Below are 24,647 nucleotides of genomic sequence, written 5' to 3'. Positions count from 1 at the left end.
ACGTTCCAGCAAATGTGAGGTCTCTTGGCTTAAATACAGAGAGGCTGGCATCTCATTAGTAGTTGTAAATGATTATGTAGCTGAATTGTCAAAAGAGAGGGGGTGCACTTTTACACAGATCTAATAAAAAAACTGATTGATTCCAGGTGAGGCCTCTCAGATGGTGCAGCCGGTCTGTTTTCCATGGGCACCAGATGGATGGTCCCTCTCCTTGAGGTGATATCAAGGAAATGCCACAGGTAGTTCACTCCTGACAAGTCCTGGGGGTATTAACAAGGAAAAAACCACGTGTTTCTCAATACAGCCCCCTTTGGAACAGAAGGTGGCAAATAGGTACAGGCATCAGGCCACTCTTCTTGAGGTCTAAAGCAGCAGGGAAACCTTTCAATCACGCGTACATGACAAGATCAGGGGCTGAGGCCCTCATATTTTTCGAGGTATTTTTGGTTTGGTTTGCCTTGGGTTGGGTTGGGTTGGTTTTGCTTTGTTTTAGGCACTCAATTCTGCTTACATTTAAAAGGGCACTGTGTTCTGGCAGGATTTGCTTTTAAAATAAAAGGTGGGGGATAGATAAGAAATTAATAGGCCTCCCTCAGTACATGATGACCTGTCATAGTTTTGACACCTGACATTTGGAGAGTGAGGACTCGATGAAAAACAACATGGTAAGGCTTTCACTGACTCAGAAGGTTCAGAGGACTGGGCTTCTTCTCAGAAGCTATCCAACAACTATAGTGCACTCAATTTGAAGAGATGTGGCTTTCCGCCTATTACTAAAGTTTTTGGGTTTTTTTTCCTACCCAACACTAAATCTTCCTGTTCCAGAGACTTCCTCCCCATAGGAGTCCAAGGGGTAAAGCAGACCCCACCTCCACCAGAAAAGCCTAAAAGGCCAGATATTCATTTTCCCAGCTTTCCTTGTGGCTAAGCACAGCCAATCAGATGGACCCATGGGCTTTCAGTCAGAAGCTGGTGGTGCAAAGAAGTCGTAGGGCCAATGGAAAAGGCCTTCTGGTAAGGCCAGCAGCATTAGCAGCAATGTCTGATATCCAGAGCCAGTGATGGTAGCAATGCTATGCTGGTAACATCCTCTGTTCAGAGCAAGGCGGGGATATCCCAGCCATGTCCTCACTAGGCTGCTTCTCAGGCATCATTTTGTCCTTGGTCCCAACCGCCATCTTGCCTCCCTTGTTCCAACTTTATTTTGTAAGCCTGAGCCTTCCTGCTGATTCTGTGAGCTCCCCAATAGGCTTTCCATAAGTTCTTTTTCTTCTTAAATCAGCCAGAGTCGGCTTCTGTTGTTTATAATGAGGAACTGCAATGGTCACACTAGTTGCCTGAGTTAGACAAGTTAATCTCCCTAACCCTCAGCTTTCCTGTCTGCAAAATGGGGATCATGCTCCTATGTCATCCTTTTATGCAGTCAGCAAATATGTAATCCCTGAACACCTACTAACTGTTAGGCACCGTATAAGCTCTTCTGCATTCATAGATTCATAATCTGATGGGAAAGACAGACATGGAAATAATTTATTACAGTTGTGTGAGGTTCTGTGAAAAATTCATAGCAGCGTAATTCCTAATAGCCCCCTAACAAGCCAAATGTATATCAACTGACCACTGAAGAAACAAAAATGTGGTATGTGCATACAAGGGACATGATTTAGCTGTACAGAGAAGTGAAGTACAGAACATGCTACCATATGGGTGAATCTTGAAAACAATACACAGAGTGAAAGAAGGCAGGCACAAAAGACCACAGACTGTATGATTCTATTCAGATGAAATGTCCAGAAGAGGCAAATCTATTGAGATTAGAAAGTTAGAAAGTAGATTAGTGGTCTTCAGGGGCTAAGAGGAGGGGGTATTTGGGAGTGACTGCTAAAGGTGACAGTTTCCTTCTGGGGTGATGAAAATGTTCTGGAATTAGATCGTAGTGATGATTAGCTACCACCCTGTGACCACATTAAGAACCACTGAACTGTACCCTTGAAAAGGGTCCATTTTATGATATGCGGAGAATATCTCTACAGAGGGCTCTCATTCTCATTCCATTCCCCATCACTGTTCCCTTGGTGCTTGCCTTCTTTCTCTCTTAATGCTGATCGTTTTTCCTCAATGCTACTAAGAAAAACAGCCTCTGGTATCCCTTGATGCACACGTTTCTGGCTTAGCAGACCCATGGCAAGGACCCTCCTTCTCGCCAGACCTAAGTCAATTCCAGAGAAGACCCTGATTGGCTCCACATAGGTCTTATGCCCAATGCCCATCTGTGGGCTAATCACTGTGAAGGACAAGGGGTGGGGGAGAGGGACTATGATTGGCCTAGCCTGGTTACCTGGCAACCCCCATAGGAAGTAAGTGGACACAGTAATTAACAGCCCCACTGGAACGACACAGAAAGGGGGTGATCTGCCCCTAAAGGAGAGGTGGAGCTGTTACCAAAAGGCAGGAGGTGGGGGATGAGATGGTGTGCTTGCTTCACCATGATGACCACAGAAAAGCAAAGAGAGCTGTGGCTTAGAACACTTTCGGCCCCAGGTTGCCTGCAGAAGCTCCACCCTGAGACCTGTCACCTCAGATGAGCAACATACCTGATTCACGAAGACTCTCCAGCTGTTTCGTATCACAAGCAAAATAAATACCATTTCATGCCTAGTGTTCCAGCCCTCTTCCCACATAAAAGTTGCAAGGAGATATTTTAATAGTCCTCACTTTCATCTAGGTAAAACTGTGCCAAGGGACATAACATCAGCTCGAGTACATTGCTTGAATCTTGGAACACTCTGCACAGCAGGTTTGTTCTGTTTTGTTTTGTTTTGATGTTAAAAGGTGGGGGGGGAGGCTGCAAGACTGGGCTGACACGGATGCATAAACTTTATGGAGCTGGAAGAGGACATAAAAGTCACCCAGCCACTCATCTTTGATGGAGAAATCAAAGCTTCGTAGAAGATTTTAGAGACTTGGTCTAAACCACGCAAAAGCTCCTGTCTCCTAAGCAGCCCGTTTCTGGCTTAGTTGGGAGCCAGAGCAAGACAGAAGCCAGTGAAAGTCCACAGACAGGGCTGGAACTTGGGGGCTCACATGATGTCATCAGGACAGGACATATACCTCTGTCCTTGAGGTAAAGACTGTCCCAGTCTGCCCAGGACTGAGAAGATTCCTGGGATGTGGAACTTTAAGTTTTAAACTCTGGACAGTCTGGGATCATTGGGTCACTCTAGCCTGCATCTGCAGCTGGGCCCATCCTTTGAGTCAACTCTGTTCTCTCCAGCTTCTGTCTCACGGAGGCAAGACAGCTGCCAGCAGCTGCAGGATCTGCAACTAGGGCAGAAAAGAGACTTCCTAGATCATGGCACGAGTTTGGCAGTTCACCCTGTTTGCATCACATGCCCTGAATGCCTCACTGTATCCAACAGGATGACTAGCCAGGGTTGTGCTCAGCCCCTGTCTCCTAGACCTTCTAGAAAAACGGCTATGGAAGCCCACACACTGGTCATCACTTCATGGCTGTGATTCACGCCCATGTGTGATGCCCGGAACTATATAACCAGTTATATTTATATAAGATGATTAAAAGATAGCTGTACAAAAAGATGGTCCAGTAAGAAGTTGCTCCTAGAACCCAGATGTCAGATCGACATGAAGTATCTTGACAAAAGGCACTTGTTGCAATCATTTAAAGTGACATTGCAGGAGTTTCAATAGGACCTCACTCCATACAGGCATATGCCCATCCTACAAACCAAATGCATCCCCTAAGAGGAAATGGGGCACCTGAGGATGCGGTTCTCCCAGCAGCACATCCTCCAGCCTGAAACCTCCTGGTCCCCTTTGCCGAGAGGGTGCCTTCTGGGCCTGTCACAGGAAATTGAGACATTTCTAACTTTCAGGGTCGGTTTTGCCAAGCCTCCAACCCCCAAGCGGAGAACTGCTTCACCTGGGCCACATGCCCCCACGCACATGTGTTAAGTATCAAGGAGGGGAACTCTTGCCAAAAGAAGGGAGATGATCCATGTCAAAAACAACACACGTCCGCCCCGCCTTCCCGTGCTGTTTAATCCTGCTGGCAGGTACCCCGTAGGTAATTGTGAAGGTGAGCCACGTGTCAGCCAGCCAGCCAGCTGCTGCTTTAGCGTGGCAAGTGGAAGTCATGACATCAGAAAAGTTTAACCTCCTCTTTATCCCGTACCAGTTGTGCTGGCTATTTCCCATTTGCCCTTCCAGACCCAACCTCTGCCCTTCTCTGCCTTGCCCTGTGTGCCAGAAGCTGCCTCAGTGGGCATTCTTGCCCTCCAGCTTCCAGTTGGGTTTATCAATGGGAGAGGACAGGTGGGAGACTAAACGTCAGGAAGAGAGTGGGGCCAGGGTATTTATTCCCGATGGCTCCTTTCTTTCCTTTTTTTTTTTTTTTTAAGATTTTATTTATTCATTCATGAGAGACATAGAGGCAGAGACACAGGCAGAGGGAGAAGCAGGCTCCCTGCGGGGAACCTGATGTGGGACTCAATCCCAGGACCCCGGATCACGTCCTGAGCCAAAGGCAGACGCTCAGCCACTGAGCCACCCAGATGCCCCTCGTTGGCTCCTGTCTCCCAAGTCCTGGGACGTGGCCATCTCCTTTACCAAGGCCAATGCTCTTCTGTGGCAGCCCTCCCCTGTAACCACAGCTCCTCTCTCCAGATTCCTCTAACTGCTCCCTCCACCTGCCCCGGGGGGGGCCTTGCAGCAGAAATATTCCTCCCCTCCGCTGTCCCCAGAGCGCCCCACCATCCCTTGCTGGTTTCCCTGCCCACACCATTGTAAACTGTCCCTTTACTAAACTGTTCTCACGTACCCCTGTCTGAGTGTGTCATCTGTTCCCTGCAGGGATCCTGAGTGATATCCCAACTATGAGACCTCAAGCAAAGAACTCAGCTTCCAGGAACTTTAGTTCTCACATCTGAGGATGAGGAGGACTATACTTGCCTCTCACGGTCATTATGGGATAACGTATGGAGCCCAACACCTTGTCTGATACACGGCAGACACAGTCTAAAGACACAATGGTCTCCTTCACTAGTCCGTAAGTTCCTCCAGACCAGGGACCTCATTTTATTCATCTTTGAATCAGCAGCACCCAGCACTGTACGTGGTACACTCTATGTGCTCAATAAATGTAACGTCATGGATTTTCAGTCTGTTGTTTGGCCCCTGTTTCTTTCCTTTGGTTCTGGAAGATAGATAAGAAAAATAAAGCAGCCCTTGGCATCAATCCTCTGACACCTACCAATCCCAGAAGCTTGTAGTGGTGGTCTTCATGTTGTACTTTATATTTCTGCTATGTCACAAAAGGTAACTGGTGTTATCCCACTTGATCTATGTGCTTTCTCTGGAAAAGTCTTGCTGAGGAGGGATGCCATTTAAACATGTGATCCAGTACCATATTTGGAGACTGTACTGTGAAACAGCTCTCTGGATCCATTGATCTCCCCAGCCTTAGGAGTTCATAATGCTGCTTCAGCCTTTAAAACTGCTGAAAGCGAAAGGCGAACCCTCTTGCACTGTTGGTGGGAATGTGAACTGGTGCAGCCACTCTGGAAAACTGTGTGGAGGTTCCTCAAAGAGTTAAAAATAGACCTGCCTTACGACCCAGCAATTGCACTGCTGGGGATTTACCCCAAAGATACAGATGCAGTGAAACGCCGGGACACCTGCACACCAATGTTCACAGCAGCAATGTCCACAATAGTGAAACTGGGGAAGGAGCCTTGGTGTCCATCGAAAGATGAATGGATAAAGAAGATGTGGTTTACAATGGAATATTCCTCAGCCATTAGAAACGACAAATACCCACCATTTGCTTCAACATGGATGGAACTGGAGGGTATTATGCTGAGTGAAGTAAGTCAATCGGAGAAGGACAAACATTATATGGTCTCATTCATTTGGGGAATATAAAAAATAGTGAAAGGGATTAAAGGGGAAAGGAGAGAAAATGAGTGGGAAATATCAGAGACGGTGATAGAACATGAGAGACGCTTAACTCTGGGAAACGAACAAGGGGTGGTGGAAAGGGAGGTGGGCGGGGGGTTGGGGTGACTGGGTGACGGGCACAGAGGAGGGCACTTGACGGGTCGAGCACTGGGTGTTATGCTATATGTTGGCAAATTGAACTCCAATTAAAAAAAAAGTTTTTTAAATGTTGAAAGCACAAGAACACAGAGTGCCCACCCACAGGGATAGACACACTGGTTCCAACATGTCTCCAGTGCCGTAGGGTTGAACACTATGCAAGATGCTCACCTCACTTCCGAAAGACTCTCTGCCCTCCATACAGTGGAGGAGAAGGGTCTTCACAATCAGGCTCTAACTTGCCTTCTAGACTCGTTTCCCACCTCCTTCCATGCAACCTCTGCTCCAGCAACACTGAGTCAACACCTTTTCCCAAACACCCTGGGGCTCTCTCACTCCTGCATGGCATTGCCCTCTGTCTGAATGCCATCCTTCCTTGTCCTTTCTATGGTGAAGTGAGGTTTGTCCTTCAGCTGTCACTTCTCCTGTAGAACCTTCCATGACTTCCCCTTAACAGAGTGAGTTCCTTCCTCCTCTAATGCTCCTCTACTATTTTGCACATATATACTATACATTACATTTTAGTGCAATGGGTCTGTCTCCCCAATAGATGCTCATAATCTCTAGCATTTATTAAGCATCTACTATGTGCCTGCTGTTCCATGAACACCTTGTTGAATCCTCAAGTCAACTCTGCACTAGCTCCCTAAATTTAAAGGCTATGACTGCAGAGACCATCTGACTATGTGTTTTGGGGTGCTGGTCTTTAGGACAGCTTTGTTCATTTGGCTTTTTCTTTTTTGCTTGTTTTTCTTTTTTGCTTGTTTTTTTTTTGGAGCGTTTGTTTCTTGCATTTTTTCCTTTCAGTGTTATACGTCCAGTACCTAGCAGTGGCACATTGCAAGTGTTCGACAAATAGTTGTGTTTTTTGTTTTTGTTTTTGTTTTTTTACTTATGGAGACACTCAAAAGCGGAGGCTGGAATGAGTTTACCCACGGCTCTGTCCCTGAGCTCAGTCTGTGTCTGGTGGGCAAAGGCCATACCCCATTCATCTTTGTTTCACCAATGTTAGGATTCTGTGTGGCATTCCATAAGTACAAAATAAAAGCTTGGAGAAGGAATAAATGATGGAATAAATATGATTATGACATATCCCAAAGGATTATAACTTGATGACAGGCTATTGAAAGAAAAGGTAGAGTCACAGCTAAATTCTACCACAGGTCTTTAGAAATCAACTTTCTCATTTAAAGCAATGAAATGATGTTACTAGTCATAAGTAATGCTGGGAGGAAAGTCTATTTGCCTAACTTTTTAAGGTAAAAGACACTTTTAAGATATCCCCCTCTTATTTTGTATTATATCTGGCTTGCCTTCTTCCTGAAAGGCTGCACGTAAATTGAACATTTGTAGATCAAATTGATTTAAATACTGTAGGAATCCTTGCTTTTTCGAGAAACACCACTACATAGCCTCTGGGAAAATGAAGACTGTTTCAATAAAATGAATAAAATGATCATTTTATGCTTCAGTAAAATGAAATCAGATCCCAATTTGTATCACACAGGGGCCCAGCAGGTTATAAAACTCTGCTCAAATGGTTTGACTTAAGAGGTTTTAATGAAAGGATCAGTTACAGAGGTGTGGATAGAGTTAAGGGAGCCCACAAGAGGCAAGGGCAGCAGGAAGTTGTTACTACCTCTGGGCCTTGGGGGCAAGAGGAAGAAAGTGATTTTGCAGAGTCCAGTCAGAGCTGAAATCAGGGCAAAGCAGCTGCCTGGCAAGAACTGAAGTCATGGAAAGGCTAAACGTACTGTGCTGAAACAAAGAGAGGAAGAAATTTTTCTCTCTCTCTCTAGAGTCTCTCTCTCTCTAGAGCTCTCTGATCTTTTGCCAGTAACTTTCATTGAACAAACCCAACCAGAAAACAGAGCACAAGGAAGCCCAGGTGAGGTAGTCTGGATGGACTAGAAAGAAGGGAAAGGGGAGTGATGCTGAGAGTAACCTTCATGATTCATTCCTTTTCCATCTACTCAGCATCCATCTTGCCCCTCATTCAGAAGAAGAAACTCATACCCAACATCCCGGAGACCCAAAGTCCCATAAACCACTGTGTCATGCATGGTAAAGAAAAGTCAATACAGTCACACTTTCACTTGGAACCTCTATTGTAGCATACCCTTCACATGAGGCAGCAGAGAGCAGAGCCCCAAAAGAGAATTATAATGAATTGGGAAAGACATACATAACAGCAACAATCCAAACTTCAGTTGCTGGTCATGGGAAGAAAATCAGCAATTCCTACCACCCACTGCCATTCCACCTTCTCCCTCAGCACCTCAGCTGGCTGGAGTTTTATTACCTGATAGGATGAGTCATCTCTTCATTTCCTGAAGATCAGAGCCCTTAGGGACCCTGTACTGTACTGGCTGGATTATCACGGTTTACTAGTAACCATTATTATTGTATAAGGCAGTGCTAAGAAGTAACCCAGTGAATTTTCTGGGTTCTGGATATAGTTTCTCTTGCCTCCACTGGGTAGCGGTAACCTATTTCCATTGATAATTAGGTTCAATCACTTCAGTCAATACAGTGACCTTAAGTCTGCTTGTTAGTTTGGTGATAGCAGGAGCCTCAAATGGCTAGGGACAGTTTCAGCTTCAACTATAGTGGAACTATGTCTGTGCTCTCTGGTGGAAATCAGAACCTCCAAACCCACCAACCCAAGATTTCAGGGATGGGAAGCCAAAGTGCTCTAGGTGGGGCTAGTTAGGTGTGACAGTCTAAAAATGGGGTGGGGCTACTCCCACCTCCCCCCTTCTGAACATGGCAGAAACACTATATTTACTACATTCTGTAAGACAGGAGCCCTAAACTTGTAGAACATTACTCCCCAGCAGTCTTTAGAAGGTCATTCTACAGTTCTATCAAGCTTCTGAGTGGTGGGTTACACAGTCAAGTCAGCTACTTTTGCCAGCAAGCACCCAGTGCTCTACTTCATTTGTCATAACGTGAGCTCCTTGGTTTTTTTAGTGGTAGGATACTAAGACAATTGAGGTCCTTCCAGACTACACAATGGCAGCTGTGACAAAAACCAGTTGGCTGTGTCTCCAGTCCTGAGTCTCACTTACATGATAGAGGGATTTTCTTCCCAAAGTCTAGAAGTCAGGTTTCTCTGTCCTTATGCTCCCTGTTGCCCTCACATAAACTTTGGGAGGTAGAATCATTTCATGGAAAGAGTACAAGCTTTAGAGTTAAAAGACCTGGATTGAAATCCCAGCTCTGCCACTTGTGAGCTGTGTGATTCTAACTACGCAGTTTCCTTGTGAATAAACTAAGGATATTATACCTACCTTGTAGTGTTTGGGGGGTGAATCAAATAAGCTAATGTAGATAAAAGTCAGACACCCAAGAGGTATTCAATAAATGTTACTCTCTTCCTCCTGCCTTCAAGACAAATTCCACACCTGAAGCATCAATTTTAGAAATTGTAACAAAGTGTGTACCTTAGGGAATTTATAAGATATCACGAGTTGAACTTTCTCCGGGTTCAGCCTTGCTGCCCTGATGATGTTCATGCCATGGATTTATAAGAAAAATCTACAGCTCTGAGCTTTTCAATTCCTCATCTTTGACTTTCACACATGGACAGCTCAACATTCTTCTCTGTCTTCGTATTTCTAAATCTGCCAGTTTTGTGCAAGCCAAAATCCCCTGTCTGGGCTTGGGTCCAGTTTTCTCAGCAGATGATTTCTTTAGGTAAGTCCTAATACTTACAAATCATCCTCTCTGATCTAGTTCAACGATTGGCCCGAGTGCACACATAAGCACATGAGACCACAGGGACTTGGAGGGGTGATGGGCAGAGGAGACAGTGTATTTGCATGTAACCCAGGCTCTGAGTGTTTCTCCTACATGGAGGTTCCACACTGTCACGACTACTGTTTGCAAGCAACAGAAATGACCCTGGCTCTTCTAAGCACAAAGAGTTTGTTGGAAGACTATAGGGGTCCATACAGTTAGCAAGAGGCTGAAGAAACAGGCATGGGAAACCAAGGCAAGAACAGAGACAGCAAGGATTATGGCAAACCTGCTACAGCAGGGGCCAAACTAGGTCAGCACCCTTCCAGTGACGCTGGCCCGGAATGCCCCCCAATGAGGAACCACCAAACCTCCTTCCATCACTTCTGTAGGAGAGTGTGTGTGATGTCACATGTCACATGCCTGGCCCTGACTGAACCACAGCAGGGAGAGAGAAGATCCGGTCCCTTTAGATACTAAATTTGGAAGTCAGCATTACCTCCCGCCAAGATACCTGAACCATCCCCCCACCCACCTAAGTCAGGGGGGTTGCAGGCAGTACAAACTGGATGGTAAAAAATATATACATAATAATATGTACATCAAAGAAATTTTCAGCACACATCCATTCACTTGTTCGTCTTAGGCAATTTCATTCTTTGTTTCTTTTTTTTTAAGATTTTATTTATTTTTCATGACATACACACAGAGAGAGGCAGAGACTGGCAGAGGGAGAAGCAGGCTCCCTGGGAGGAGCCTGATGCAGGACTCGATCCCAGGACCCCAGGATTATGATCTGAGCAGACGCTCAACCACTGAGCCACGCAGCCAAGCAGTCCCTCTGCTTCTTTGTTTAAAAGAAAGTTTGTTATAACTTATTTGTAGTGAGAACAGCACTATATATATTCATAACATTTTTTAAGGCATTTGAAATGGAACATTTCATTTCATGGGACAGGACTGTGTGTTATAACTACTGGCAGGAAAAAAAAAAACATCTTATTCAAGATGGATCAGATAGTGGAGGACAAAAAGAGAAGATAACTGTTTGAATGTTGTTCTAAATGGAGTTCCTGCCTCTTCCCTGGACAGGCCTAGGCAATTCGAAAGGAGTCCCTCCTGCAACACAAGCAATCTCCCAAGGGCAGAGGCAACAGAATTCGTCCTGCTGATGGTCCTCAAACCAGTGCAAATGAGGTCTCACTCAGAACAGTGAGACTTAGTCCTTAGCCTTCCACTCAATCGTTTGTTTCTTCTTCCACCTAAAGTAGAATCTGACTCTTGATGTTGAGGTCGTGAGTTCAAGCCCCACATTGAGTGTAGAGCTAAGAGAGAAAGGAAGGAAGGAAGGAAGGAAGGAAGGAAGGAAGGAAGGAAGGAAGGAAGGAAGGAAAAGAAAAAGAAAGAAAGAAAGAAAGAAAGAAAGAAAGAAAGAAAGAAAGAAAGAAAGAAAGAAGAAAGAAAGAAAGAAAAAGAAAGAAAGAAAGAAAGAAAGAAAGAAGAAAGAAAGAAAGAAAGAAAGAAAGAAAGAAAGAAAGAAAGAAAAGAAAGAAAGAAAGAAAGAAAGAAAGAAAGAAAGGAAGGAAGGAAAGAAAAGGAAAGAAGGATCTGGAAAGCCCTCCTTGGCACTGCGCTTTCTTCATCCCTTGCATGGGATCAATCACCGAGTCCTGGGTGTTTGCCTCCTACAGGAGTCTCAAGTTTATCCCCTCCTCACCGGTGGCCCCAGCTACCACCCTCCTGGCTCTGACGCTCATCAGCTGCTGCCTGGAAATAGTGACACCTCCTGACCTGTCTCCTGTCCATGCAGTGTACTTCTTCCATCCGCCCCTATGCTCTCCCCCGCCCCTAGAGATATCTATTACAGCACAACCTCACAACCTACCTGAGTCATTCCGCTGTTTACAGCTCTCTGACACTCCCATCACTTCAGATAAAGCCCCACTTTCTACCAGACCACATGGAGCCCTCTGCAACCTGCCCCCACCCCCCTCCATCCCCAGCTCTCCTCACTCTCTGCTCACATTCTGTCCTTCAAGGTCCCCCAGGCTGTTCCACCCCTCCTATCACTGCTCCTGCTGTCTCCTCTACCTGGACGCTCTCCGCCCAACCCCCCCATCTTTCTCTCCATCTGCTTCATCCCTTCCTAATCATCCTTTAAGACCCAGCTCAGGAGCAACTCCTGGCAGCCTCACCTCATGGTTCCATTCATCCTCATGGGTGTCCCAACAAACACTGTGCCAATCCCTGTCACTGCACACCCCACATAACTTTAGGAATACATATTTGTATGTCTCTCTCTCCCTAGAGCCTATACTTTCCCTGAGAGTCAATGCTCTGTCTTTGTGTCCCTAAGCGGCTTTAGTAGAGCACCAGGAACATAGCAAAGGCACGATGTAGCCCTGTTGAGACAATGAATGAATGATACTCTTTCAGCCTGTAAAATGATCGAAACCAGAACTAAGGATAACCACTCCTTTTGCTTAGCTGACAGAGGAGAGAAAAAAAAAATCTAATTTATGCCCCATTTCTTCAATAAATACAGAGTTTGAAGACGTTTAGCAAAAGCTATTATACAATACCATTTTTAGCAAAGCAGATGTTTAAAAGACTAAATTATTTCTTAAATTACTATCAACAGTAAACCCTGGTTGAAAATACTATGTCCCTTAAGGGACTGAATTTCTCAGGCTGTAGTCAGAATGGGAAAGAAGATGAACATTCTGTACTTATTTTTAAATTACATTCTTCTTCCTGAAATGAATGTACTGCTGTTTTAAAAAAAAAAAACTCACGGGCTCATTTTATTTTTATTTTTATTGAATCATCTGAGACAAACAGTAAAATGGTTTTCAGTTCATGGACCACAATTTCTAGGTTACAACTTAGCAATTCAGTTCCATACACACCGAGACCCCCTTGGCACTTTGATTCTTCGATATGTGCCAGGCATCAGGCATACAGCAGGGAGCGCAACACATCTATAGACTTTTGCTTTCTGTGGAAAAATGATGGCTAGAACAAACAGCCACCCAACAAGAAAGACAGGAGAGACTCGTGTTTTTCTATTTCCCAAACAAAATTTGCAATCATTAATGATGACCCCTTCGATCAACGATGCCCATAGAATCATATGGCCATCTTTACAATATGTGTGTATATAAATGGAAAACTGAACACCAAACAGGTTAAGTGACTGCTCCAGGATTTGACAATTCAATAATTAACTCATATGAGGAAACACTCCATATGACTCACAAACCACTTCTCCAATCACCAGGATTGACGAGTCAAAACATGCAGTGATTACAACACTGTCAACATGTAACAAGCCGCAGATCTACACTCAGTCTGAGGGTCAGGTAATTACAAGGCGCCAGATTTTTCAACTCTACTGTTCCTCTAGGATCCTAGCTGACTTTGAGGAGCAGCCTCTTTAGGGGATCCAGTTGTCCTTCTTGTACCCTTTGGAACGAACTCACCGATGACAAGTCCTAATAAAAGCTGATCACTGGAGTATATAAATCAGAGGATTTGAATTTTACTTCAAAATTTACATTTCTCATGGACATTGGTCAGTATAGCAAGATTAATGGAACATTCCAACCCTGTTGGTTTGGTCTCAGGGTGCCTAACTCCCAGGCCTGCTACTAACTAGCTCCATGTTCAAGTGAGTCTCTCTTCCCAAAAAATGAAATCTTGCCATTTGCAAAGACATGGATGGAGCTAGAAGATATTATGCTAAGTGAAATAAGTCTCTCTTCTTAGGGACTTAGCCTTCTCAAGGGTAAAAGGAGGGAATTGGATTAGTTAACCTCTCGAAAAGTTTGTTCTGATTTTTAAGCAGACCTGTGAATAAATGTTAAGCATATTTGAGCCTTAGTCTCTTTATCTATAAAATGGGGATAAAAATACTTAACTTTGCAACATTAAATAAACATTAGCATTATCGCTAATAAGTGATAAACATTTACTTATCGCTGTAAGTAAACCTCAAGACACCATGTCTAGGTGAATTTCAGTCCAAGTTATTCTTGTATATGAGAAATCTCAGAACTAAAATGTGTTACCCAACCATTCAAGATACCATTTGAAAGGTTACAGATATGATGGCTTTAACCAATTTCAGGCACTGATATTGCATTTAAAGCTTGACATCCGTAACAAATTCAACATCCTCCTTCTAAAATGTGTTTTTATAAAAAGACACCAGAAGTCTGGGCTATTTGTGTAAAATGTTATGGTTTCATTCATTTCTCTATATTCTACAAAAGTTAGCAGCCTTGTCTCCAAATCCTATTTGCTACTTATTAAAAGAAAAAAAAGAAGGAATTTTCATTAAAATTGAACTGGGCTATGAAAGAAGGATTATAACAAAATGCCCTTGACCCTCTCTCAAAAACAGAATCAGGCCCACATTTGAGGAATGCCAAATGATTCTCATTAAAGTAATGAGAATATTTTCAGTGACATGTGTCTGACCAACTTTAATTTAGTTGGCAGGACTCATGGCAGCCAGAGACCCAAAAATAACACACAGCCAGCAGTTCCTGCTCAAACACACCTAACAGACGTATTTCACACTGTTTCAAGGGTACCCCACCCTAGACAGACAGGGTGTAGGGTCATATGCAAATTGTTGTGGCATTAAACACACGGTCCTATGACAACACTGACAGGTTGAAATTAATATCCCAAGTTCTTCTGGCTCCCCCTTCATAAAATTCGCTCTAACTCAGACAGGGTGAGCCAACAGATTTGGTTGATCCCAGCCCCTGCCCCACCCAACAAGCTAGTTATTTTTAACTTACAACTACTGCTGATAAGTTATTTTTTTTTTAAATACTCTTTCAGAAAGAGAAACTATGAAAAAACAAAATACCATTGCATTTTAGTGAGAAGTAGTCCCTCAGCCAAAACTATAAACAAATGCCATTTTGGGATTAGAAGCTACAGAACACTTTGTATTTATCAGGTTTTCAATCCTTTCTACAAACAAATTCTCTAAGCAGCCTTATGGGGCAGTGGGCAGGCTAAGATCATGTTGGGCTTACCTTTGGAAATATAGTCTTCTGAACAGAATAAGGCCCATTTCCATGGTTCCGGTGCAATAAACAGTAACTAACAGTATGCAAGCTCTCATCTCATTGTATAATTTGCTCCAACATAGGCAGTTTTTCCCATATCTGGAGATTAGCTGAGTGAGCTATGCTCCATGCCCTCAAAACTTAAAATTTGGGGGGTAGACATGAACGTAAGCAAGTAAAAGACGGAGATGCAAATTTTGCCTAAAGGTAATAATATTCACTACCATTGGTGCTGGCACCTTTATAGGTGCTGTATACATATTATTTCAATAAATCCTCACAACACCCTTTGAGGTGGGTACTATCATTAGTCCCATTTCACCAATGAGAAAACTGTGACACACAGAGGTTAAGTAACTCGCCCAAGGTCTCACAGCTATTTAAGTGGGGAACTGTGATTTGAACCCAACCTGGCTCCAGCTAGGGTTGGAGATAGACCTGGGTACCAGCTTGGGTTTCATCACGTACTAGCTGGCTCATCTTCGACATGCTACCTAACTTTTCAGAACCTCAGCTTCCTAATCTATAAAATAGGGAATAACAATACCCAGCTCACAGGCTTTTGTGAGGGGTATTAAACAGGATGATATTTGCAAAGTGCTTGCCCCTTGGGTCTTCAGCATGGCTAGCAGCTGCCATGAGGGGAACATACCTTTAAACACTTAAAACATTTTTCCCCCCTAAGGTGATACCTTTTAACCTCTTTCCCTATGGAGGTACTACTTTTAATCTTCCACCACTTATGGAGGATTCAGCTCTGCAGGGCAGGATTTGGGGCTGCCGACCCATCCCCTTCCCTACTCTGCTATGTCTGAGGAGTAATAAGATGTCAATAGGTGAAGACATGGGAATAACAGCATCCCAGAGTAGTTGAACAACATTTTTTGAATTATTTATTGGTTGCCAGTCACGTAGCAAGCACCATAAATAGGTGCTGTATGACTAAAGCAATAAGACATAGCCCCAGCCACAAGGAGTTCACAGCCCCATAGGGGAGAAGCACACATTTTTTAAAAAATTAAATCCCCAGCATATAATGTGGACAATCTGCTACGTGAAGCTGTTCAGGAGAGGCAGAGGCTCTGTGTCCAGGCAAAGGAACTCACCATCATGGTTCTGGCATTATGTGCCCTGCTCAAATCATTAAGCCACACTGGTCCTCCCCAGTCTGTGCTTTGTGAAATTCTCAGAGCATCCTTCTGCCTCTAGATCTTCAGTATGAAGCCAAGACACAGATACTTTGTTTTTGTGGTTCTCAAAAGCTCTAAGATAAGGCCTCCAATCACAGGGATTTTGCAAAGTCAAACCAATATCTGTTATGAAGGTAATTGTTTGAGACATGGCCTAGCACGTTCTTTATCCTGAGGGGCTCAGCTCCGCTTTCTAGTAGAGACCATGTATTTGAAGAAATGTCAGGTTAGATTTTTAATGGTAGGGGAAATCTAAAGCAGTCACTGACACCTCAGAAGAAGGCTGGGTTAAGATATCATGGCCACTATGGAAAGAGCCCAGATGTCCATCGACAGATGAATGGATAAAGAAGATGTAGTGTATATACACAATGGAATATATATACTACTCGGCCATCAAAAATATGAAATCTTGCCATTTGCAACGATGTGGATGGAACCAGAGGGAGGAACCAGATGCTAAGAGAAATTAGTCAATCAGAGAAAGACAATTATCTATGCTCTCACTCATATGTGAAATTTAAGAAACAAAAACAGAGAATCATAGAGGAAGAGAGGAAAAAATAAAACAAAATGAAATCAGAGAGGGAGACAAACCATAAGAGACTCTTAATCATAGGAAACACACTGAGGGATGCTGGAGGGGAGGGGGGTAGGGGAGGGGGTAGCTGGGTGATGGGCATGAAGGACAGCATGTGATGTGATGAGCACTGGGTGTTACATAAGACTGATGAATCACTGACCTCTACCTCTGAAACCAGTAATACATTATATGTTAGCTAATTGAATTTACATAAAATTTTAAAAAATAAACTTAGAAAAAAGATAAGATATGATAACCACAACTTTTTATTTCTTTATTTCTTTTTTTTTTTTTTTTGAGAAGGAGGATAGAGCCAAGGGACTAGACACAAACACTGAGGCTTTCTGAGTTTAGTTCTTAGCACCCGCCCCCACTCTGCCTAAAAAGGTGATTTCCTACTTATTCTTGAATTTTAGAAGTTAAAAAAACTTTGACAAACTTTCAGCCACTCAACCCCTTTTAGCTACTGGCTGAGTAACAAAGGGCCACAACAATCTCAGTGGCATTCAACAATAAATATATATTTCTTGCTAATATATCTGTGAGGCAACTGGGGTGTCTCCTCCATGTGTCCCATACTGGGACAAAGGCTGGAGCAGTGTACCCAGTGTATACTCTTTTTTTTTCTAGATTTTATTTATTTATTCATGAGAGACACACACAGAGAGAGGCAGACACATAGGCAGAGGGAGAAGCAGGCTCCATCCAGGGAGCTCGATGTGGGACTCCATCCCAGGACCCTGGGATCACCCCCTGAGCCAAAGGCAGACGCTCAACTGCTGAGCCACCCAGGCATCCCCCCAGTGTATACTCTTGCCATGACATTCATAGAAACACAAGAGGACAAGACCAACCAGACAAGCACACACACCATTTCCTCTGCTCACTTCATATCCACCAGCAATCCCACTCACTGACCAAAGCAAGTCACATGGCCAAGTCCAATGTCAAGAATCAAAGAAGTAAAAAAAAAAAAAAAAAAAAAAAGATTCAAAGAAGTACATCTCACTAGGAGGCCATGGGTCATGTGGGTATATAACATTACCAAAGAGGAGGAAAGAATGAGAACCAGTAATCCCCCTTACAGCACTTTCTAAATAATCCTGAAAGGGAAGCATTAGAGGCTCTGGTTTTTTTGTTGTTGTTGTTGTTTTGTTTTGTTTTTGTTTTGATAGCTCAAAAAACTGAGCCTCCAGAATTTAAATCATTCATCCAGGTCAGACAGCAGTATGACGCTCTAGCAGAATTAGAATTCAAATCTTCTGCCTTCTGTGCTTTCCAGAGTGATGTAACTTGCTGACATGTAACTAGCAGGCATCTATAATAATCACATCCCTTAATTATGTCCCCTTGTGGATATCAGTTCTCTCCAACAAAGGCCAGACCCAACATTGTCCCATCTGTTAGCACGATCATAGTGTTTATCACTTGTTTAGGACCTTCTGCAGTGTTTTTACAAGCTATTTTTACTATTACCACACTAATAAATTATTTATGGTGGGAAACCTGAATCAGAAAACTCTGGCTACTTGAAAACAGACTTTATTAAAAACATCTCCTTCCCCCTCCAACATGCACCCTCCTAAGGCACACACAATTATTTTGCCTACTCTAAGCCTTAAAGACTGCAGAGTCTGTGGAACAGGAGACACTTGTAGATGGCTGCAGAGGAAAGAGTAGGGAGGGATCAAGTTCGAAACTAATTCTTGGGCTTGGGGTTTTAACTGGCAGCGATTGCATCGTGCAACCTAATCACCCAACAGATCAGAGTATGAAGCATCATAACTAGAAGTCATGAAGGGCAAGATGCTACCCCGATGCCAGCAGCCCCCACATCCATTCACCCATTCGTACAACGAGTAGTTTATTGAAGGTCTGCTTTGGGCCTGGCGAGGTGCTGGGACGCCCCTTGAACAAGACCGACCAGCCCTGAAGGAGTTTACACTGCGCGGAGAGGGACGGAGGGGGATGGATTGTTACAAACAAAAAAAGTGACAGTGAACAGGGTAATTTCGGATTGTACTAAGGGTTGTGAAGAAGCTAGCCTTGCCACCCTGGGTAAATCAGCGGTCTAAGCCCTTCTGGGTCTCAGCGCGCTCGTCGGGGAAGCCGCGCACCCCCGCACCGGCCGCTCCCGGCTGCAGCGACGCTCGGGTTAGGGAGCAAGTGCGTGAGGCTCTGGGCACCTGCGCCCCCGCAGGGCCTGCGCCCCAAACTTCCTTTAGAGCCCCCAGCGCGCGGGCCGAGGGCCTTTCGGGGCCCCTCTCCCTTACCGCTCACCTAAACCAGACCAAAATCGTGGCCGGCAGTTCCCGGAGAGGCGTTGACAGCCCCGAGGATGCCGAGCAGCCGGGAAGGAGAGGAGGGTGCGGCGGTTCCTCAAAACAGAAGCCCAGCCCCGGCGCTGGGGCGCGGCGGCACCTGGAAGGGGCTGCGGACCGCTGTGTCGGGCGGGGGGGGGGACCCCAGACGTCGGCGCTGCGCCCGCAGGGTGCGAGGGGGAGAGGCGGGGGGAAGGGAGGGGAGGGGGGAGGGGCCCCATCCCCCATCCCCGCTCCCACCCCGCGGGCACAGAGCCGCCCGGCCTCCCGGTCCTTCTCCTTCCTTTGCCAGCCTCGGACACGCGCCTGGCAGCGGACTCGGCAACGACAGTTTGGGAGCTGGGGGCGCTATGCACCCCACCCCCTCCGCCTCGCAGAGCCGGGTTGAGGCGCGGAGCGAGGCCAGGAGGCTGCCGTCCCCCTCCCCCCGCTTCCCTCCCCCGCTCGCGAAGGGCGGCTCGGGCTGCGGGGCTCCCTGTGACACCTCGGCTGGGGGTGGGGGTGGGGTGGGGGTGGGGGGCGCGATCCCTCCCCTCCTGCCCCCCACCCCCCGGGTCGCGAAGGGCGGCTCGGGCGGCGGGGCTCCCTGTGACACCTCGGCTGGGGGTGGGGGGTGCGATCCCTCGTCCCTCCCCCTCCGCCCGGGAGCGCCCCAGACGCCGCTGGGGCCTCGCTCCTGCACCTCGCCAGCCCCCGAGCCGCGGGCGGACGGGCCCGGTTCTCCGGCGGCGGCAGCTGCGCCCTGGGGGCGGGGGCGGGGGCGGGGGGCGGGGGGCGGCGGGAGCCCCGGCCGCTCAGCGCCGCTTCAAGTTTCCACCGGCGCGCGGTTGTGCAACAGCCCGGGGAGCGGGAGCCGCGGGCGCCTCGGAAAACAAGCCGAGCCCATAAACAAAGCCACGTGGGCTCGCGCGGGGGGGCCGGGCTGCGAGCAGGCGGCTCTTCCGGCAACAAAGGGCCGGGGCCCGCGGCCCGGGATAAATAGCGCGGCCGCCACCGCGGCGCAGCACTCCGGCCAGCCCCGCGCCCCGCGCCCCGACCTCGCAGCGCCCCGGCCCCGCAGCGCCCCGACCCCGCAGCGCCCCGACCCCGCAGCGCCCCGGCTCCGCAGCGCCCCGACCTCGCAGCGCCCCGGCCCCGCAGCGCCCAGACTCCGCAGCGCCCCGGCCCCGCGCCCCGACCTCGCAGCGCCCAGACCCCGCAGCGCCCCGGCCCCGCAGCGCCCCGCGGCCGGCCCCCAGCCCCCGCCCCGAGGCGGCCCAGCCGCGCGGCCCCTCCGCCCGCCCGCCCGCCCGGCCGGTCCCGTGGCCTCGGTGCCATGCCGTTCCTCGGGCAGGACTGGCGGTCCCCCGGGCAGAGCTGGGTGAAGACGGCCGACGGCTGGAAGCGCTTCCTGGACGAGAAGAGCGGCGGCTTCGTGAGCGACCTCGGCAGGTGAGTGCATCCGCCACCGACCCCCAGACGGAGCCGGGCTGGTGGGGGGCGCGGGGGGCGGCGGGACTGCACCAGGATGAGGAGGGGGCCCCGGGCCGAGAGGTGGGGTGCGGGGTGCACGGGCGGGGTGCAGTTGACCGGGTTTCTGCAGAGGTCACCAGAGCCGGGGATTCGGGGAATTTGGTTTCTCCTGGTCAAGGTCAGCGACTCCCAGCGGGCACAACCCGCGTCGCTCGGAGCATCCGACGACGAGCGCGGATCTTGTCCGCAAACGTCCGACCTTAAGCGCACAAGTTCGGGGGCCCCCGCCTTAAGGGCACGGGCCGCGCAGCTTGCTGTGCGGGGGCGCGGGCGAGTGGGTGCGCGCCTGGGGCGGCGGGGCTCGGGCACCCCAGCGCGTGGGCACAGCGGGCGACGCGGGACCCGGGGCCAGCGCCTCCAGGCTCTCCCCACGCACGGGCGACCGCGGAGGGGGCGGCCGGGCGGTCCCCGGGGCACCCGCGCTTGCGGGGCGGGCTTGCGGGATCTGGGTACCGACTCGGGGTGCCGCGCGGCGGGGAGGGAAGGGAGGCGGCACCGCAACCCTCAAGCTGCCGCTGCGGGAAGGACGAAGCGTTTGCACCTGTTTCCCCGGCGGCCCTTTCGGTCGGAGTCCGGGCCGAAATAAATTCCAGGGATGCACATCAACTGCAAAAAGCCCGCTTGGCTCACGGGAGGTCCCACCTGAGCTCCGTCAGTCTGGTGGAAAAATCCGAGTTCCGCTCGATCCGGGACTCCGCTTGGTTAGGAACACCCGACTGCTCGCTGTCTAGTAAGTTCACTGGTGTGGAATCGGTCAGTCCCGGGTCCCAACAGCCGACTTCCAGACCCCTGCCATGTGGCACAGGTGAGAAGAGCAATGACAGTGGGCCCAGGGGAGATCAGTGCAGCCCAGTCATCCGTGGGTGCCTTTTTGTGAAGCCTTTGGTCAAAACCACTGGCGACCAGAGCCCTTAAATTGATTTCGGTGATGTCTGTGACTGGACCAGGCTTGTGCTTATTGAGATTTACCAGTGATTTTTTTTTTTTTTTTTTGGATGAGCCTCTGGCACTCAATTTTACGGAAATTATCAAGAAAGTATGGTTATTTTGATAGCTTGACCTCCAGCCCCCCCCCCCACCAGCTGTCTGTGATTTGTAAAGCATTAAACTCCTTTAGTCTTCCAATGAAAAAACAAACAACAACAAACCTAAAAGGATTTAATCCTGAGGGGGGGGGTCTGTCAGGAAAAATGAGAGCATATATAACTCTTATGTGAAAGATACTTCGAGGCAGTGCCTGTGGAGTTTGGGGAGCAAATGAGGAATCTTATTTATGGAAAATCAGATAACTTACTTATAGAAAAATGACCAACTGCTGTCACTAGACTCTTCCCTTTTAGGGATGCAAATTACCAATTCTGCCTAAATTTTTCTCCTTAGACTAGAAGCTTCCTTCCAGCCTCCTCTTTCCTAAGGAATGACAATCTGAGAGTTTGGTACTGTATTTCTGTGCAACAGTTCAGATGCTTTCTGCAGAGATACAGCAATGATCTGCTGAATGGTGTCACAGTGGCTCACCCAAATATAATTATAGGATGCTATTCAGTAGGATACAGACCACTGGGCTCTGAAGGAGAGGATTCAAAATACAGAGCCTCTGGTTCAAATAAATATTCACACTGTATCTACTCCAGGAGATAACCCGGTATCACTCCCCTTGAGAAGCGAATAGTGGTGCCTCTCTTGCTATAGTATAGGAGACCTGAAGATGGTTTTAACATACTGTAAAAGTTTAACCTAGGCTGGGGTCCGGTAGCTTCACACCCCTCTATTCCCTTCATGAGCCTCCTTTCTTTTCTCCCATTTCCTGCCTTCTGAGCCAGAGCTGTGGCACTGCCACCTTATCACAAATGGTGATCAATATAGTGACCACCTGTGGTTCTGGAATGAGTCAGAGTTTAGGAATCATTTGGTAGCTCCTAGCAAAGCAGCTGGCTGTTTGTTTGTGGAGGTTTTTTTTTTTTTTTTCCTCCACCAATTGTAAACAATCCCTTCCCTACTTAGCATGAGAAGTCTGCCAACTTCTTAAAAGCAGTTGGCCTTCTGAGACCTAGGTTTGTAGTCTCAAATATCCCCACTGTTTTTAGCCTTGGTGATATTTCTCTGTGATGTAAGGTTTGGGCTGAAGGCCCAACTGCACAGGTGAAGTTGAATGCCTCTCCTGTTAGGAGAAAACAAAAGGCAGACCCTTTCAAAAGAGGAAGGAATGAGTAATGAAACAGAGGACTACAGAGGCATGGTACTCTTCTCTAATCCCATGTACCATTCTGTCAGCGTCTGAGCAAGAGTGGGGGAATGAAGGGTGCCTTTGGTGTGTTCCAAACTGGGAACAGTGTTTAGTGTTGACCACAGCATGTCTGCACAGCACACCTTCTCTGGACTCTGCTGGCCACTGTCTCTGTCTCCCTCCAACAGCAGAATGGTGCAAAGCCCATCCCAGCTACATGCTGGGATGCTACATGCCTACATGCCTGAACAGAGATCATGGCAGAATGTAGGATGCGCTTAAAGCAGTACCCCTTGTTAAAAGGTGGAAACAGCATAAGACGGAAGACAAATTTAAATTTGGTGGGCAGATGAAAAATTCGAGGAAAGAGCTTGGTGTGAATTTGGGGTAGTCCAAGGATGCTTCAAGGATGCGGTGGAGGAGACACCTCCAAGCCCCTATCACCAACAGCCCCTCTGCCTCACCCACCCCCAGGATGAATAATCCCAGTGATGTGAGCCTCAGGCCACTCTTCCCCAAATCTACAGTTCTGCAGTTGGAATCTCCAGTGTTGCTTTCCAGTATAGCTGAGGCTGAACCAGGAAGCAGGAAGTTTACCTGAGTACCCTAGATGAGTAGTACAGGAGATAAAAATAATAGTTCAGATTTTTTATGAGTGTATACCATGTGCAAGGAAGCCACATGAGCTTCATATATGAGGTTGATGGTTTTACCAGAACAATCCGGGCACTAGCCCAGGGAGTTTGACAATTTGGCCATGTATTGGAGCAAATTAGCACAGAAATCTCACTGGCCTTACTCTACAACTAAGCCCTTTGGAGCAGGCCACAGCTTTCTTAAATGACCTGTTATTGCAAACAAAATGAGAAATAGATCTCTCTTTCTCCCTTCCATCCTTTTTATCTCCTCTGCCCAAAAGGTCTTAATTCTGAAATCTTTCTACCTTTTCTAAAGTTGTGTTTCAGTATCTTGGTATGTGCATGTTGATAGATAGAATAGGGCTGGGAGAGGTCTTTTCTCTTATTCTAGGCCTGCGCCTTTATAAATCAAGATTAGTCAAAATTGACCATGAAATAGCAACTGTAGTGGCTATTATCAAATTTAATGAAGAAATGGAGCCTTTAAGAAAAATTAAATGCCATGGTTCCTAAATGGTGGTGGCTTTTCTTGTTAAAATTTTCAGTTGTGATTTTCAGTCAGCTTTGCATTTCCTTGAAATGGACATAACTGAACTCTCAAAATAGCCTCTAACTGAATATATTCTTGCTTGGCAGAAAGCATATACGCTGGCAACACAAATCTTACAGTCCTTGCTTCCAGGCCCTACCTCTGGAGGCCACAACCTAATCACCAAGAGAAAAGTGCAGGTTTTGTCTTTGGTTGAGGCTTTTCTACATTCTTCAGTCAAAGAACATCATCAGTGATGTCAAATTCTTCTTAAGCTACCTGGAAATGAGTCACTTGGGCTTAAGGCAGATTATTAATCGTCATTTCTATAAGGAAGGCAGGTACTCAGATTCCTTTGAGTAATGTTCTCAATTAGAAGAGAGTAAGATAAACTGTAAATCTTTAAGATTTCTGGGGAATGGCCACGATCTATGGCCCAGCCTCCGAAAACTTTCCGCTGAATCTCAAATGTGTGATTAAAGAGAATAAGACTGCTTCACTTTATGGCTCTCTGCTGGTGGAATTTGGACTCTAGGCCTTCGTTCATGGTGCCAGGAGTGTGTTTTCTTTAAAAATGAGCCTTCATGTGGCCTTTTTACATGCAAAAGGTCCTAACCTTGCTTTCTAAAGCTGTTTTTAGCCTCGGTGTATCATGGACCAGTCAAGTGCCCTTCCATCTTTTTCTGTTCTCAACTTTGATTAAAA

General features: G+C 47.0%; 2 protein-coding genes across 3 annotated transcripts in view; one reads left to right on the top strand and one right to left on the bottom strand.

The window, feature by feature from the left end:
• NTAQ1 (N-terminal glutamine amidase 1) overlaps positions 1-24,647 on the bottom strand; it is a 226,724-nt gene that overhangs the window by 72,228 nt on the left and 129,849 nt on the right. The window lies entirely within an intron of this gene.
• FBXO32 (F-box protein 32) overlaps positions 20,308-24,647 on the top strand; it is a 33,740-nt gene continuing 29,400 nt past the window's right edge. Inside the window, exon 1 of the mRNA XM_072774387.1 lies at positions 20,308-20,467. Within this exon, the coding sequence (XP_072630488.1) occupies positions 20,352-20,467 (116 nt within the window). The 5' untranslated portion in view covers positions 20,308-20,351. The remainder of the gene's footprint in view (positions 20,468-24,647) is intronic.

Source organism: Canis lupus, chromosome 14, assembly GCF_048164855.1.
Source record: "Canis lupus baileyi chromosome 14, mCanLup2.hap1, whole genome shotgun sequence".
Taxonomy (NCBI): domain Eukaryota; kingdom Metazoa; phylum Chordata; class Mammalia; order Carnivora; family Canidae; genus Canis; species Canis lupus.
The sequence above is the reverse complement of the archived record's forward strand: the minus strand, read 5'-3'. Positions and strand labels throughout refer to the sequence as shown.